The 17924-nt window shown below is 37.9% G+C and overlaps 1 protein-coding gene across 9 annotated transcripts in view; it reads right to left on the minus strand.

The window, feature by feature from the left end:
- Positions 1-17924, minus strand: part of macf1a (microtubule actin crosslinking factor 1a) — a 209887-nt gene that overhangs the window by 185383 nt on the left and 6580 nt on the right. The window contains exon 1 of one of the 9 annotated variants that reach the window (XM_088010496.1): positions 6261-6621. The exons of the other annotated variants lie outside the window; for them this stretch is intronic. Within the exon in view, the coding sequence (XP_087866622.1) occupies positions 6261-6354 (94 nt within the window). The 5' untranslated portion in view covers positions 6355-6621. Of the gene's footprint in view, positions 1-6260; positions 6622-17924 lie in introns of those variants that run through there. 9 annotated transcript variants of the gene reach the window in all.

Here is a 17924-nt window from a genome sequence, read left to right on the forward strand (position 1 = left end):
CTCATATTAATTAAAGAGTTGCTGTAGATGGTGATGGCAGGAAATATCTAATGTATCAGTCTGTGTTGCAGCGAACTTGAAGAAGCCTCTGACTGAAGACATCACAATCAGTTTTACAGGCCAAAACTTTGATTTACATGCATTTACAGATATCAAATAGAAAAAATTTATCAAGTTTATGAATCTTAAAGTTCATAAACTTTAGAAGAAAAAAATGTTTTTAATAGCATTTTCTACTAACATCAACATCCCATAAAAGAAAATGTAATTTTTTTGTCTAAATATAGAAAACATGAACACATAATAAGCAGCTTGTTTTTTTCCCAAAAGATAGTGAGACATTTTCAACCCAAATCAAGTTTTACTTAACCGGACTGCAGGTGAAATGAGTCTTTAGATTTCTAAGGTTGCAGAGCTCTGGTCTAAAGACGAGAGGCGGAGGAAGAGGAGGAGAGGAAGAACTCTATGGAGAGGGAAACCCGGAGCGCTGGAGTCGGGAAGGAAAACTAGGTCACGTGAAAAATTCTAGCTGTAATGATCTGACTCTGGGAGCGGCCAGCATCAGAACCGCCGCGCTTCTCCAGACATGTCCAAACCATGCGCTTAATGGGAAAATGATTCCTCCATATTTCAAAACGGCCCAGTTAAAGTAAAGCAGACACAAAGCTGGAGCAGCAGAGACTTGAGTCGGCTTTTCACCGACGTCCATCAGTCCCATCCAAACAGAAACTGAAATCATCACCAATAAATCGGCTCACTTCTTACTGCTGTTGTTTTGACACCATTTTGAAGTATTATAATAATTAATAAATAGTAAATTGATGCAGGTTTTCCCTCTCAAAAGACCAATAAACTTGACTTTAATCTCTGGAACTAAAAGATATGTAACAATCTAATATTTGCCAGTACAATATCCAAAATGAATAAACAAAAATAACCAAAAACAATAAATAAAACTGAAACAACCAAAGCCATAAATGAAACATATCATAAAGACTCTAAACAAAATTTCCCTTTAAAAATTACCAGCATGGAAATTATTATGAAGTTGTGTTTATCAACTCTCTGCTGAAATGCTGAATGTTTCCACTCCTTTTATTTTGTGTTTTTATTTAAAAACAAGTATTTTATAACCGTCTTTAACGTGACGATCCTCTGAGTCAACAGAACCAACCGGATCATGTGATCCTGGAGTTTCTCTCCGAAAAGCTCGTCCACGTCTGCAGAGGTCAGAGTTATGACAGCAACTTCCTGTCCGTCTCCAGCTAAAAATGTCCAATTGTTCTGGTTCCTCTCAGATTTCCTGCTTTATATTCGGCTGCAGACATTTTTTTCTGTCCTTTACCAAACCTTAAAGCAGCTTTTTAGAATCAGAAACGGGTGAAAAAGCTGAAGGATCAGAACCGGCTGCGTCCTGCATGATAATAACGGCGTAAGCTGGGGATAAATAGTCGGACTGTTGCCGTTTCCCCCGGTTCTGACTCAGGTCTGGGTGTTTTTCCACTCGGACCCCATCATTACTGCTCCACACATCCTGCTATTGTTGCCCAGGACGACAAACAGCCCGCAGACGTAGTGAAAGATTTAAACCGGATCGCATGTCCACCTCCAGTTTCACAGGATTAATCCGAGCACAAGGACGCCGGGTTCCCGTTTTCTACCCGACGACAGCCGCAGATGACTCACACACAGCTGACAGGACAATAAAACCAAACGTACACACAGCCCCGGCTGCAGAGACCAAGCACCGAGCAATCCGTCCAGACTACCTTTAAATTATCAAGTTTAGCTGGTTAAACTGGCTTCAAATAAAGAAATTATTCTGCTTTCCTTGGACCTTTAAAAACCTCATGCATTTAAAATAACATACCTAAATCTAACTGAGCTTTTCTCAGCAATTACAAACGTTATTTCAATAATCCTGCTACCAAAATAAAGCTAACACTTACAAAACTCATCAGAAATTTAAAATAAAATAATTTGGCAGAATTTTTTTGCATTACAGAGTATGTAAACAAGCATTTTGCATTATAAGAAAATTGTTGTTCATAATTTTAACTTAATTAAAAATACAAAGTTTAACAAATATATAACATTTTTGAACTGCAGCTGAAAACCACAAGAAACCTTTTTTAAACCTTTGAGCTGGAGGAAAGTAAACAAGCAGAATAAACTATGATAGTAAAGATAATTCATGACGGTGAAGCAACTTTAGACACAGTCAGGAGAAACGAGCTCGTAAATTAAAGACGGATCTGAAGCTAAACACCATAAAGCAGACAAACAGCGAGCGTCGCTGGGTTCCCGTCACCTCTGACCCTGACTCAAGCTAAATCCATCTGCGCTCAAAGTTTAGCCGCTTCCCACCAACAGGAGGAGCGATAATCAGGAGAACCCGTCCAAACCGACCCGCTCTGGGTTTGGCATCTTCAGGCCAACTCTTCCCGGTCGCCACCTTAAGAGGCGGTTTGCCGTTCCAGAGGCCTGATGGGTAATCACTGAGAACAGCTCTTCTACCTGCAGCTGCATGTGGTTCAAGAGGGAGACCAAACAATTCCTGTGCAAAAAGTTAAAAAAATGCAGCTACAACAGGACGAATGAATGCATGAATGCTTCGACACAAAACTTATTTTTTTTAGAAAGAAACTGCTTCAAAGTTCGACTAACCAAACCTGACAAGTAGAGACGTTTAAACAGCTTCCACTGGTCCAAAAGATAGGCCAATATCTAGAGCTGAAACAATTAACCATGATTAATCGATTTTGAAATAGTCGTCAACTAAATTTTTAATAGATTAATCATTAACCGGACTATTAAGACTCTGAAAATAGCCATTTGCTGAAAGAACAGAGTAGTAACATTCAGAGCAGTAATTAAGCCAAAACAATTCAACAAAATCAATGCATTTTGAATTCAAGACAAAAAAAAAACTACTTTGAATGTAAATCTGTTCAACCAAAAACTCCTCAAGTGGCAGTTTTAACTTCACTGGTTCAAATTACGTAAAATTAAAGAAAAAATAACTTATCAAGCAACTTTCTCTGCCCAATTATTAACCATAGAAAATACATCTTTCAATGTATTTATAATGGTGTGTAAAAAGGGTTTGGGTGGTTAAATGAAAAATCTGCTAAATGTGCCAAATTTTTCCTATGATTAATCGATAGACTAATCGATTACTAACCCACTAAACTGTTAGTTGCAGTCTGATAAATAAAAATCTGAGTCTAAAAAATAATCAAAAACATGTTTCTGAACTTGTTCACCTTCTTTCTTCACCAAAATAAACACAAAGGAGAAAGAAATTGAAAAAAGAAACATTTGACGGACAACTCCACAATCTGACCTAAATATTTATTTAGAAAATGACAACAGTGTAAAAACTGAAGGGATAAAATGACCAGAAATCTTATGAGATAAAGTCCAGATATGCCTTCCCACTAAGAATCTAGCTGATTCTGCAGGAGGAAATATTGAATACAACTTCCAGGAAGTTTAAATGTGACGACTTGGATTTATCCATCAATATTTCAGCTGCTCCAGAAGAGCCACTTAAAGCTCTGCTTACGCTCCAGTCCATAATCACCTCACCTCTAATGCCTTCTTCAGTTATCAAAGTAAAAGCCAATCGGCTCGGAGATAAACTGCGGGCCGACCGATCGACGACGGCGCCGTAATGGAGAGAGATGGAGCGCCACTCTTCCTGGAAGCAGGAGCAAATCCATCGCCGACGACGTCCCAGGTGAACGAGATTTAATGGGATTAGTATTCCCGTTTCCTCCTGGGCGACTTTAACAACCGCCGGGATTTAATTCAGCATTCATAAAGCCGATAAGGCCGGGTTTGTTTTACAGTGAGGCCTGTCAAAATAAGCAATAAATCAATTAATCACATGATGAGTTAAAACAAGCTCAATAAGTTCCACTGCATAATTTATCACTTTTCTCTTTCTGCCAAAAACTGGAAGACAAAAATCTTCAGCATGGTATTCGTCTTAACTAGCTTCTTTTTTTTAAAGAAAACTTTGTTTACATAGACTTCATAATTAAATGTATTGTTTCTGTTGTTTTGTTTATTTATTTTGAATAATTATCCCTGTTTCTTTATTAGAATTTATAGTTTATTGATATTTGAGAATGTGTTCTTGAATTATTGTGCCATTATCATTAAAATTGTCTCATCAAGTATCCCAGTAACTTCTGGGATAATTTACCATGCGGAAAAAATTGTTAAAGGAATAAATTAAACATCATTTATATAAGAATATGATCCAACAATATTACTGTACCAATAGGCCTGTCATGATAAATTTTGCTGGCCAATTATTTGTCCCACGGGTTGTTGCAATAAATGACAATGTTGTTATTTTGAAATCATTTCCAAGTAATGTAACAGTAATGGCATAATAATGCCAGAATACATTCCCAAAGATAAACAAACTTTAAATTTTAATGAACATTTAACATTGGAACTGGAAGAAATCTTCAATATTCAAAATAAACAAAACATCAAATAAAATGAATCTGAAGACTGAAGACTTGTGTCAATTATGCAAATGGAAATTATTGAGTTCATTTTAATTTATCATGCGAATAATTGATGTATTGTGACAAGTTTTTATATTACTAATAAATAAATACTTGGCGAGTATTTATTCATTGTCACATTTTCTTTGGATACTTTGTCTAACATCAGGCTTTCACATTGTTGCTGAAAACCATCATTTACTACCAGTTAAAGGGAATAAAACTGCTCGTGTTCCACTTTACCCACCACATCCGACCGCCTAAAACCCAAACCCAGAGGAGTCACGTTCAGTACAATAATCAATAATTCAGAACTGCCTCCTTTTCATTACAGCCAGTCTCACAGATGTGACCCAGAGTCTGCAGTCCCTTCCTACACTCGACCCCCCAAACAGTCAGCAGTGGCCAGTGGAGGCATCCATTTTTAACGCAGCCCTGTCACTGGCACCATAAAGCATTAAGTCTTCATGAACAGAGAGGAAAAAAGGTCCAGACCCGTTAAAAACGACTGACGGGACCAACTGGACCTCTGAACTGACTTCCGGAGTTGCAGGTTTAATATTTACAGAATAAACAGCAACCATGAGCCTGTGTGGTGGGGAAGCAAACCATTTCTGCAGGAGTATGGAAGTCCAAAAGGGCCCTAATGTTTAACTGAATGAAAGCAAATGTGTAAAATTAATTCATATCCAATTGAATAAATGCATACATTTACAAAATATAAAATAATTGTAATAATTTTAGTGTTTATTTCATTAATTCCTTCCGTCAGTCTTAGCCACCAAAGTCAGGGAGCAGAGATCTGATTAGACGCTGGAAAAGACTGTTGTATTCAAGTTATGCTAAAAGGAATTAGCCTATTAGCAATTCATAATTGCCTCTGTCTATTAGCAATTCCTAATTGCTAATTACTAACGGTATCCTTTTTTGCTGGACCAAAAAGGTCCAGCAATGAAGGTGCAGCAAAAAAGGATACAAAAATAATATCTCGATGTTATTTTGCTATGTAGCAGCAGCAGAGACGTTCCCAAAGCTAATGTCAGCGTCCACAGTCCACATTCTTCTTTTTATCAAAAAAGTTCCAAGAATAACCAGGGGTTACTGAAGAACCAGCTAAAAAGCTGAAATGCCACTTTGCATCAATTTGATGGCCAAATAACCTAAATAACAGATTTGTTTATGACCCTGTCTATTTATTCAATAATTTGGCAGCAAAATGTTTCTAGGTTTGATTTAAATTTTGTCTCATTGATATATATTTTTTATTAAAATACAAATATTTCAATTACTTAATTGCAGACCCTCCAATTATATCCATTTGTTTCACGAAAATCTGGTCAATTTTATTAGGTCTAGATTTCAAAAGAATAAATGTAAGATGTACATAAAATGTGTAGATAAACATTTCATTATTCATTTTAGAACATTTTGGCACTTGATGCGTTCCATATATCAGGTGGGCTTCATAAAAGCGTTCCTTGTGTTTGTTTAGTGAAATGAAAAGTTTCCCAAGCTGATAGGAGACCAGTAATGTAGCAGAGCTGGATGTTTCTCCAAAATATCAACAATGAAACGGGTTAGAGCAGGCTGGTTGTCAGCCGAAATATCAGCTTTCCCAATCAGACAATCAGGGCCACATGTTTGGGATCATTTTCCTTCGTTCCTCCAGAAAAAAGCAACTCAGTGTGTCCCAAACAGCTAAACACGGAGTCAAGTTCCCGTCATTTATGTTACCTTTATATCGCTCCAGCACATCTTCATACGCCTGGGCAAACTGCTTCTCCTGGGAGTGGTTTGTCGGCAGCAGCCCCGGTATAAACCCGGCCATAGTGCCTTAAAATAAAGCACCGATCGGGGTCGGCCTGCAGACTACCGCAGTGGTCCCGATCCGGCTCCTTCCTCCGCCAGAGTCTGAATCAGCAGCAGCCGGTGCGGGCTTAATGACAATGATGCATCGGAAGCGCCCCGATCTTGCTTCAAAGCAGGGTTAGATAATCCTCAGGGATACCAAAAGAGAACAAAAAAGCTTGAAATGTGTCCAAATTAACAAGCAAGTGTCGGTTATATAAACATTATCTCTCCATGTTAGCCGGTGGAGACGGAGCGGGACCGCAGCGGCTCCCAGCCCGGTGACCGCTGCTCTCTGTGAGGGAGGGAATATATCCAACGCGCCGATAAGCGTCGACAGAAGTGCTCCCGTGGGTTTGTTTCCGTTTTTAATGCGACGGAGCTCCACGTCAGTCCGTATCCAGACTTCCTTCTTTCCTTTCTTTTTTCCTCTCTAGCCCCAGGTTGCGTCCCGAGGATCCGCAGCGAGCGGCCGAGCTCCCAGAGCCGAAATGGCCGCTTGTATCCGTGAGGCTGAGCCTCTGTCTCCGGCTCCTCCGTGAACGTGTCTGTTTCTTGTCCCTCTTCGTGTCTCCGTCCCTCCCTCTTCTGCTCTGGTTTCTCGGTTCCTCCCGCTGTGACTGGCTGCCATCCCTCCTCTGCCGGCCGCACCAGGAAGCTCGGCCGCAGGAATTTCCCAGAGCCGGCGAGGAAGAGCGGCTCGCTGCTGCGTTATGTAGCGGCAGGAAGGTGGAGCTGCGGCGCCCCCTGGTGGAAGAAGCTGCTCAGTGCATGGATAAACAGTTTGTCTATTTGACGCTTTCTGCTTCTCGTTACTAATCTCAAAATTTAGATTTTATTGATTTTTTAAGTAAAGGCAATATATATTTTTCATTTAAACCATATTTTGTCAAACGGGTTTTAAGCTTCAGAATTAAGATAAATCCCCTGTTGTGTCTATGTTTTACTTTATTTCCAAGAAACATTTTATGTCCTTTAAAGTCATTATTTATTACATTGTTTTATGAATAATTTGTACAAGAATATACACTGATTTATTTGCTATCATTCTATTAGTATAAAAAATTGTACTCTGTTTATTACATAAAGTTTCCTTCAATTATTCATTTTTTGCTTTCCATTATTCGCCACTGATTGGCTGATTGCTTTGTTGAGAAAATATATCCTGTAAATAAGAATAAAAGACAAAAATATTATGATTTTTTTCACATTTTTAAAAATAAATCTTAAGACCTTTTCTCCACATCTCCAGGCTCTTTTTCATTTGTGCATTTCAGAAAATGTGACTGTGATTTCTGTCTTTTTATTAAAGCTGGAAGCCTTTTATTTTGAATGTGATTTTATTACTTTGTTTTGTTTTTCTTAAAAACTACTTTAGACCATCATTGAATATTCTTTTTGTCTGGGTGAACTTTACTAAGGCACTGATGGAAAACAAAAGAGGAGAACAATGAAATTCAACCCTTGAATCATTTGAAAGAAGGTTGGAAATCAAACTTTTTAAATTTTTTGGCTCAAACCCCCTCCAAATTTGCCATGTTATTAAGGTCAGTCTTTGTGTCAGTAGAATCAGGATCAAGGTGAATGCATATAAATGACAAATAATATTGTTTTAATTTTTGTCTGCATCTATTTTTTATTATTATTTTTTTGATCAAGTAAATGTTTGTCATTGATGCCCAGGGTCCTTTGTACCTCTTTTTTCTGTTAAAACAATATCTCCACTTTTTTATCGTGTAAAGTACAAATATAAATGTTGTGACCCTTACATGACCTAAGGTTAATTATTGGAGCACACCGCCCCCTACAGGCTGATTATGTTACTAATATAAAGGGAAGTCCAAATGGACGGGATCACCGTATTTATTACCCTTTGATCCAGCTTTCATCTTTTTTAATAAACTCCATCTGCATGATTAAACAACATCGACTGTTTAGGATAGTTTGACTCCCAGTGATCTCCATGGAAACCCATCCAGCTCCAAACTGCAGCTTCATTTGTTTCCAGATCAGAAAGTTTAGCAGATGCCGGTAATCAAAGGCGACGCGGACGGATCGATGCTGAATCCTAAAAGATGCATGAAGGAACTTTCAAACCTGATGTGGAAAAGCCTTTCTGTGCAGCTTTGATCGACGCTGACATCAACAAGCTGAAGGACGGATGAGATGGAAAAAAGAAGAAGCTTTTTTTCACAAGATGATTCATCCGTTCCTCCAGTTTAAAGCTGGTTTTCAGTCCAACACGTGTAAAATGGATAATTATTTTATTCACTGGCTTAATTAACTGTTACTTAATTTAGTGAAATCATATTTTTTATTACTTAATAAGAAGTTAGTAAGAAGTTTTAGTCTAAATTTTCAAGTTATTTATTATAATTTTTTATTTTTATTTATTTATTATATTTTTATTGTCAGTTTTCTTCTGTTTAACATGCTAATTGTTATGAAACACTGAAGGAACCATTCAAGAATAATCTGAAAATAAAAACAAATCAAAATGACCACAAAGCTTCAGACTGAACAGCTGGATCAGCACTAACAGGAGGAAGAAATATCCATCTGGATTTAGTTGGCACCTCACATGCAGGGGTGAAAGTAGGGGGTTCGGTAGGGTACTGCGTACCCCTAAAAGATTTAGCGGGGTTACGCAGTACCTGCAAGAGAGGTGAGCGGCTGTCTGCTGTAAAAAAATCAGTGGGTTCACTGTGCAGCTGTGAGTGATTTGTTTTTCAAGAACAATCTAAAACACGACGTAATCAGTTAATAAATAACTTTTTTCCCATTTCATATTGTTTCTTAACTGTTCGTGCTTTGCTAGAACAGCAACAGGTTGATAGCAGAAGGTTTTGAGTCGATCTTGGCATTAGGTGAACCTTTATAGCTCCACTTTTGAAAATGAGGCTCTAACATTCACAAATGACATTGAAATAAAATCCAGTCCAACATCTGGTTTGAGGTGGTTCCTCTGGAACCTGTTGGAGGAAAAACATCCCAACTTCTGAAGATGAGCTTCAACCTAACAGAGCTCTGTGGTTCCTCCTGTCAGTATGAGGGTCAGGGTGAGGAGGCGCCAGACATGGAAAACTGGGATGCACTCCATGCCATGATGTTCAGGATTTAGGTCTCATGGCATCTCAAGGTGTCATGAGACACCTTGAGATGCTGAAGGAAATACAGCTTTATTTTGTAGCAAGTCAAGAGCTACCCAGCTATTATCGCTTCGCAAAAAAATTAATCAGCACAGAAACTCCAAAGCACACAAAGAAGAAGCAAAAAAAAAAAAAAAAAAAATATATATATATATATATATATTAACTAAACTAAAATTAACTAAACAGTCGTGTTTAGACTGTGGCAGGAAGCTGGAGCGCCCAGAGAGAAACCTGTCAAATCTTTTTGTCCTTTCATCCCATAAATTTAAGTAAGCTAAGCTGGCCTGAATCCCCACAGGTTCAGGACAGCAAAGCAGTTTTTCTCAACTTCTTTAAGTTGGGATGTACTTATCTTGTTCTCAACGAATTAAAAATTTAAATTGTGTGATGGTATATTCATGTCCATATCATGAATCTCCCGACTTGATTACATTTTTTGTGTCCAAGCCAAATCTCTGTGCTGAATTATTGCTCTCTTCTAGAGTAAAGCTCAAAAGAAAGCGTGACCCTACCATACAGAGAAGTCCTGGACGACTCGACGACTTCGGTTTCCTCTGAGACATCTTCCCCGTCCGGGGAACGTGACACCTCAAAGTCACTGGTTATAGTTCCTTTCACAGGAATTTTCTCTGGCAAAACCAGAGTGAACTGATGCAGCCAAAACATTCGCTGCCATTTCAGCAAATGTCTTGGCTACACAGTCAGCCGGAGATAAATCTTCCCCAGCCGGGGTAGATACTTCTCTGACTGCACTCCTGCTCTCAAAATGTTCTGTCGACTTTGAGCAAACCTCCCCAGCCGGGTCAGTTTGCCCCAAGACAGTGCTGTCGTCCTCAGCACTGTCCTGTGAGGTCTTAGTCAGGTCTGCGTCTGGTTGTTCGGAACAAACCTCCCCAGCCGGGTCAGTTTGCCCCAAGACAGTGCTGTCGTCCTCAGCACTGTCCTGTGAGGTCTTAGTCAGGTCTGCGTCTGGTTGTTCGGAACAAACCTCCCCAGCCGGGTCAGTTTGTTCCTTGCTACCAGTTGTTGTCTTTGTGTCTTGTCCATCTATACGTTTGTCGTCTGTCTGCTCCCAGTTCATCTATTCATCTACATCCTGGGTCTGCGTCTGCCTCACCACCCACACCGCAATCATGACACTTTCATCCAATCTATTAACTGTTGCCTGATATTTTATACGGCTTCAATAGCAACAAAATGTAATTCTGTAAAGTACTGACTGAGGGAGGCTGAACTTCAGTGCATGCCTAACTTTTCTTGTATTTATTTCTGTTTTTTTTTAAACACAATCTCCCCTCCGCTTCACAGTTTTATTCTACTTTGTATTGTTTTTTGGTTTTTTTTACAGGAATTTCCAAAAAACATACAGTACAAGTTTTGTCACATGACACAGAGTAGAAAAGTTCGAGGGGTAGAAATACTTCTGGAAGGTTTTTTATTATTATTTTTTATTTCCTTTATTTAACCAGGTAATCCCCATTGAGATCCAGATCTCATTTTCAAGATGGAGCTGGGCAAGTCTCTCTGTAAACTATTTTATTTGTGAGCTAATTATAAAAGTAGGCCAACTATACAAATCGTCAGATGACACCAAAAAATGTAGCTATGTGGTTTACTAATAAAAAGGTGCGTAAAACTCATAAAGCAATTCGACCTCAGAGTTCTGCCTCAAGTTGAAAAATCTCTGCACCTTTACCTTGAAAACAATTAATCTAAAGCTCTGCTTAATTAATTCCCACCCTTTATGAATACTTTCATTCATAAAACCCTTGTAAGATACCAAAAATATTAATAAAAAAGTTTCAAAACTTTATTTTAGAAACCACGATTTGCTACCAGTTTACTACGGCGTACAAAATATTATCAGAATGATTGTAGAGTTTCAGGAAATGAGTTGTACGACATTTCATTGACTTGATCACTATTAACATTTTCCTTCAAGGCAGTGTGTCAAGTTAGCCTGTCAAAGATGGAGTATAATCTACAGTGTTTTATTTGACATTTGCTTAAAGGAAAACAGAGGAGAGAAGACCTGGGGCAAAGGTCAACTAGGAAAGCCAGTTAAACCAACAATCATCTTTTTGGACTCTGGGAGGAAGCTGGAGAACCCGGAGAGAACCAAGTTGGCTCCATTTATGTTATTAAATGCCACAGTCTGCTGTTCCAACATATAAACACTCTCTAAACTCACATTTAACAAGCTTTCATTTGCTTCCCGCTCGTTCAGGCCTCAGCGGTCGATCCTGAAATCCTCAATGAAAACCAAGGAGAATCAAACTTTCTGTTGTGGCAACGAATCCCAGTCAGAGCGGAAAGCGCTTCTTTTCTGAGGCTGATGTGAGTAAACATGGCCTGTGCATTGAATGCTACGTGTGTGCAGAATCCAGCTGCAGAGTGACTGCGCTCTCAGAGCCAAAGGGACATCGAGTTCTCAACACATCAACATGACGACACCTCAGCTTCACAGAGACTTCAGCTGGAAACCAGGAAACAAATGTTTTCTCCCTGACCGCCAAAATCAGAAAACCAGAACCAGGATCCATTCCTGCATTCTTCTCTGAGCTCAGACCAATGAAACTGTGAGGTTTAAACCACTCAGGAGATTGAATCAAACCTTTTATGTTGGAGCTGTCGTGTGACTCGGATTAGCGTCTGAACTGATCCTCAGTTTGGACTTTTAAAGGCTAATTCAATCAGTGATTAAAAATAAAACCAAAAAAAATGTGAAGAAAGTATGAATGAAGGTAAATAAATCAGATAATCTCTGCTGTGCTGCTGCCTGATAAGTAAGACGAAACATTTTCAGCTTCAAAATAAACTCGTGTTTTACTGAAGCAGCTTAATCTGTCACTGAAGAGTCCAAACTTTTATTAAGGAAAAAAAGTAAATAAAGCTCACTGTTAGAGAGCTGCATTTGTATTATGGGAAATGTAGAAGTTAGGGTTTAATATTATGACTATTTTTGTATTATTACGAATTTTTCATACATTACGACTTGCTGTTGGACGACTTTGTTATTGTAATATTATGCTTATTCTTGTAATATTTTGACTTTTTCTCGTATTATTGCAACTTTTTTCTCTTATGACTTTATTCTCTTTTTATTGACTATTTATTCATATTACTACGACTTACTGTTGGGCAACTTTATTCTTGTTATTTTCTATTTCCTAGCCTGGCTCTCTTACTCCATCATACAATCCAAACTCTGAAGAATCTTTTTATTTTTATTTTTTTTCTCCTCTTTCTGGGTGTTTTTCTTCATCTTTCCCTCCTCCTGCGTTTTTCTCCTCTTTTCTTTATGACCTCCCTCACACTCAGATTTAAAAGTCATCCTTTCATCGCTGCCTCTGTTTGAACCCCCCTCCCCTCCATCCCTCTTTCTGTCTCTTTCCTTCCTCTCATCATTTCTTTCTGCTCAGACTTGATCATTCACTCCTCTCTGTGTTCTCACTCGCTCCTCTTTTCTCCTGCTCCAAATTAAAATTCGAACTCTCTCTTTCTCCCCTCTTTTGTATCTGAAGTCGGCCCCTCATTCCCCCAACAACCATTGTTTCCCTCGCCTTTTTATAGCCATGGAAACGGAGGAGACCGCGTCGCTATGGCAACAGCGTAACAGCTTAGGCAGAGGCGTCCCTTTCAGCCGCCTGCAGAAAAAAAGAAATGCGGAAGCAAAGGAGCAGCAGGCAGCAGTGAGGACGCCTAAGTTACATGCAGGCAGGTTTGTGGGGTCCTGAATGATTACAGCTGCAACATCAAACATGCTTTCATCAGATTATTTTTTTTATTTTTACTACAACATAAATTATGTCTAAGTCAGTTTTCCCATCTTAAAGAAATCTGCTAAAGAGTGAAAGAAAACGTCCAAGTTCATTTACAGAAACAAGAATTCAGAAGGTTTAACAGACGATGTTCATGTCCAGCTAAAAGAATCTGGTTCTCTTCAATCTGCTGCTTTCAGGAGAAAATTAAGAACAGTTCCATGTAAAGTAACGTAAAATAACACCAATAAAATGTTTATAAGATAATCAAAAGACGGTTACATCCACTCATTGTGGGTGTAAATTAATTCATTTTGGGATTTGCGAGATTTAACTGAACTGAACTGAAAGTCTGACTTTCATCCAAAATTATATAAATGTATACATACTCCCGCAATTAATATTTATTAAATGTTTCATATCAAGTTGACCATAAGCTGGAGCATCATTCTGGAAGAACTGGAGAAAAGTTTTAAAGCCTCACGAGAAAAAGAATGAACCGTAACGAGAAGATATATGAGACTGGAAGCATAAGAGCAGTCAAGCACGGTGGCGGCAGTATTATGCTGAGGGGATATCACAATTTTATTCTTTATTTTTTTCCAAAAATAATGGATGTAGTTGTAAAAAAGATGACTTGCAGCAGAAACATCACCACTGATCAGCAGCTTGATGAAAACTGGAACGAATGAATGAACCAACTCCACAAATTTCAGTATCGGTTAAACTCTATACACTGTAAAACACAACAAGTGGACTTTACTGTACTTTAGTATGCGCAAGTCATGCTAAAGTTACGAGTTAATTTGCACAATTCAACAAATTTTATAATTTTAGGTATTTTAAGAAAATAGTACACTTAATTTTATTTATTAACAGCAACGTAAGAGAAGTCGTTCTATTGACTTGCAAACTTGACAACAAATGGATACAGTTTCCTTCTTCCGTTCTGTTTGTTTCATCTGGTTGGTTTCTTATAAACCTTAAATCTGAGCAATAACTCATTTCACCCTCATTCTTTGTGTAAGTCGGTGTTGGCTGCTTTTAATCCCAAATAAATTTTCTTTTTCACTTTTCCGTTCACATTTAGAACATCAAGTCTAATTTTCTTGTTTTGTCTTTTAAAATCAGAGGTGATTCATGTTTGAAACACAAAAATGGCAGAAATAACATGAAGTTTTTCTCCCTCAGACATGGATCCCTGCTGGAAAGGCAGCAGCTGGTGGTTGGATCGTTAATATTCAGGCTCAGCAGGCGGGCGGAGTCCAGTCCGGACAGAACTGACTCTTTTTAACATCCATTTAAAACTCATCTGCTGCCCGTTGAATCTTCCTTCTGCTGCTAACAATAATTCACTGCAACTGAAACTCTCAGACAGTGAACTGTGTCTGGTTGAGGAAAGCAGCTGAATGTATTCGGTTCTGCTTTCCAGGTCCCAGCTGAGTGGAAATCAGGGTCAGAGTAAACACGCAGCGCATCATGTAAAATGAAACATCATCACGTTTTCACGCTCGACTGAGTCCAGAACAGAAACGCAACCAGAACGACGAGACGGAACCAAACCAGGAGGGACCAAAGCGGCTGGAGATTACGTTTTATTTTATGTCTGTGTGCAAAAATGATGATGTGATGATTTAAAGTATAAATAGTATGAGCAGACATCATGTCATCAGTTGTGAGGGCTTGTAGTTAATCTCATTATTCTTAAATCTATTAGAATAATTTCTGAGATATATCATATATAATTCTTATGGACATTTTCTGAGCTGTTGCTTTCATTTTTAAGATACAAAAGGATTTAACTAACTTATCATGAAGCAGTTGTTTATTTAGCAATAGAACTACATGAGTTTCTCTGCATCTTTTGTTCATTTTAGTAAATAAAACACTTATGTTGAACTCAACAAGAACACTACTATAAAAATGTTTTTAACGTTTTCTGCATACAGTTAATCTAAGGTGTATAGTAGTCTCTGGTTATTCAGGTTTATGAATATAACTCGTTCATTGTGACCTACAAGGTTGATTTTTCTGCATGCTGCTGGTTATAATATAATTTTCTAATCATTTTTGGATTATTTGTATCTTTACTCTGTTACTGGCTCATCATGAGTTAGCGTTAGCATTGTGTCTGTATCAACATTATCTCTGCAGTGTTGGCGATTCCTTGAAACTGAAATGAGGTTTTCCATATTTTGTGAGATTAAGCCACATTGTAAACTCCAATTGTTTTGTGTCCAACTTTACTGCTGAATAAGAAGAAATGAGTCATTCCTCAGCAGAAAGCAGCTCTTCAGCAGCATGAGGTTGATGAAAAAAGGCAGGGAAGTGTGAACTGAAACACTGTTCAGTCTGAAAATGTGTTTAGAAATAAATCCTCACTTGACAGACACATAAGTGCATCTCTATCTAACACAAAGCCTTTCGCTCTACTTGCTGTTTCCGTGTCACTAAACGAGGCTTTTACTGTCTTCTGATCGCCTCCTAGCATCTCCACCACCCTCATTTTCTCACAACTGGCATTTTCTGTAAGTGCTTTAATGACTGCTGGTTTTGTTTCACATACAAGAATAACCAGAACAGTGATTCAGAGCTAAACACTGGTTTGAACTGAAACCAGTAAAACGATTTGAACTTCTTCTGCTGCTCCATAACAGAAAATGTAACAAAACCTCACACTGTTGCAGAACTAATCCCACTTTTACATTATTTCATCCTCAAACTGCTGTTTCCAGCTCAGGAACAAGTCAATGCTTCCAGAAAATATTTGGTACTCCTCCTCTTCTATTCTGCGTTTCTGTAGCATATATATATATATATATATATATATATATATATATATATATATATATATATATATATATATATATATCTATATATATATATATATATATATATATATATATATATATATATATATATATATATATATATAGATAGATAGATATATCTATATATATATATATATATATATATATATATATATATATATATATATATATACACACCACCAGGTGTTTAGCACAGCTGAATGGTTGCCATGGAGACCATGCATGTTTCTTTCTCAAACATGCATGAAAGAATCTAGGCAACACTCCAGATGTGTACGTACATGGTACTGCCCCTTTAACAGATTTAGGTTCAGTTTAAGACCACAACTGTGTATTACTGCCTATTTTAATTGTTCAGTCATCTAATATATATTAATATGAATTCATATGCACCAGAGAAGCTAACATCAACAGTCTTCCTCACTTCTGCTCTGCGGGGATCAGCCAATCAGGAACCTGAATGGCGCTCATGGATTGGCTGTCAATTAGCATCATGTCTAGATATTTTAAGTTCCCACCTGCATAATTTTTGGATATTTTAGATAAACGCTACAAAAGAAAATCCCCTTATAGGCTAATCGTCTGCAGTAATAAGGCCAGCTCACCAATGGCTGGTGAATAAGAAACAAACTGAGCAGGAAACTAAAACTCTCAGAAACCATCCAACCTCAGATATCAATCAATAAGTTTCCTTAGAAAGGTTCCCAGAGTTTCCTTTACAGATAAATTTGTTTGTTGATTCAGAAAGAACTGTAACAAAGCAAGCACTGGTAATGGTTAAACACAGGAGTTACAAAGAAAACCCAAAAATCCCCAAAAAGTTTGATCAATTGACCAAACTTTAACATATCGGGCCCAAAGCTAACATCGATCCGTGAGGAAAAACATCCTCCAAAACCAACTTCAACCATTCTTTCTTTGTCTTTTTCTCCTGCAGTTAGGTGTCACTATAAAGCCAGCAGCTTGCCTGCAGTTCCCCAAGTAATGTTAGCATTCTGTTAGCATTCTGTTAGCATTAGCATTTCCACAAACACTGAGCACCATGTGTTTTTGTGCCATTGTCTGCAATAATGAGAACTAAGCATATCCACAAGGCAGAATGTAAGATGTCATCTTCAGATGATCACTATCCTGGCATTTACATTTAATGACCAACATTTACCTTCGTCTTAATAACAAGGATAATTACATCTGATAAAAGTTTCAGTTAAACGTAAAACATCAAAAACATGTTTTACTGCTTGTTTTTCGTCTGGAAACAAACCATACAGAAGATATCAGATAAAATGTCAATGTGTTTATGTGAAAGTAGCTCTGAGTGAAACATGACATTTAAAGATGGGACGCAAAAATATGAGAAATATGACATCTAATTAGCCAATAATGGTCCAGTATTTGTTAGAGCAATAAACCTCTCTTTTCATTTTTCTTTAAAAAATAAACTAAACAGAAAAATCCTGTAAGTCAAATCCTACCATTGACTATAAATGTAAATATAAATGTGCAAATTGACATTTCAAAATTACATTTACTTAATAAAAACACACTAAATTTCCCAAAAACTCCCACCACGAGATGCCGCCCTGGTCGGTTACCCATATTGCCCATATCAGAAACCGCCACTCCACATGATTGATAACCGGATGTTGCCACTGGTGCAAACCACAAAGAAGACAACAGGAAGTAGTTGGACGATGATGGCGCAGCATGTTTTTTTTATTTATCATGTGAACAAACTTATTCCTCCTTCAACAACACACGCTGCCAATGCCCTGGTTTTACACACACCACCGGAGCAGCGAGAGC

The sequence above is a fragment of the Poecilia mexicana genome, unplaced genomic scaffold (assembly GCF_051168715.1).
Source record: "Poecilia mexicana isolate PSO_F unplaced genomic scaffold, ASM5116871v1 scaffold_11, whole genome shotgun sequence".
In the NCBI taxonomy this organism is placed as follows: Eukaryota; Metazoa; Chordata; class Actinopteri; order Cyprinodontiformes; family Poeciliidae; genus Poecilia; species Poecilia mexicana.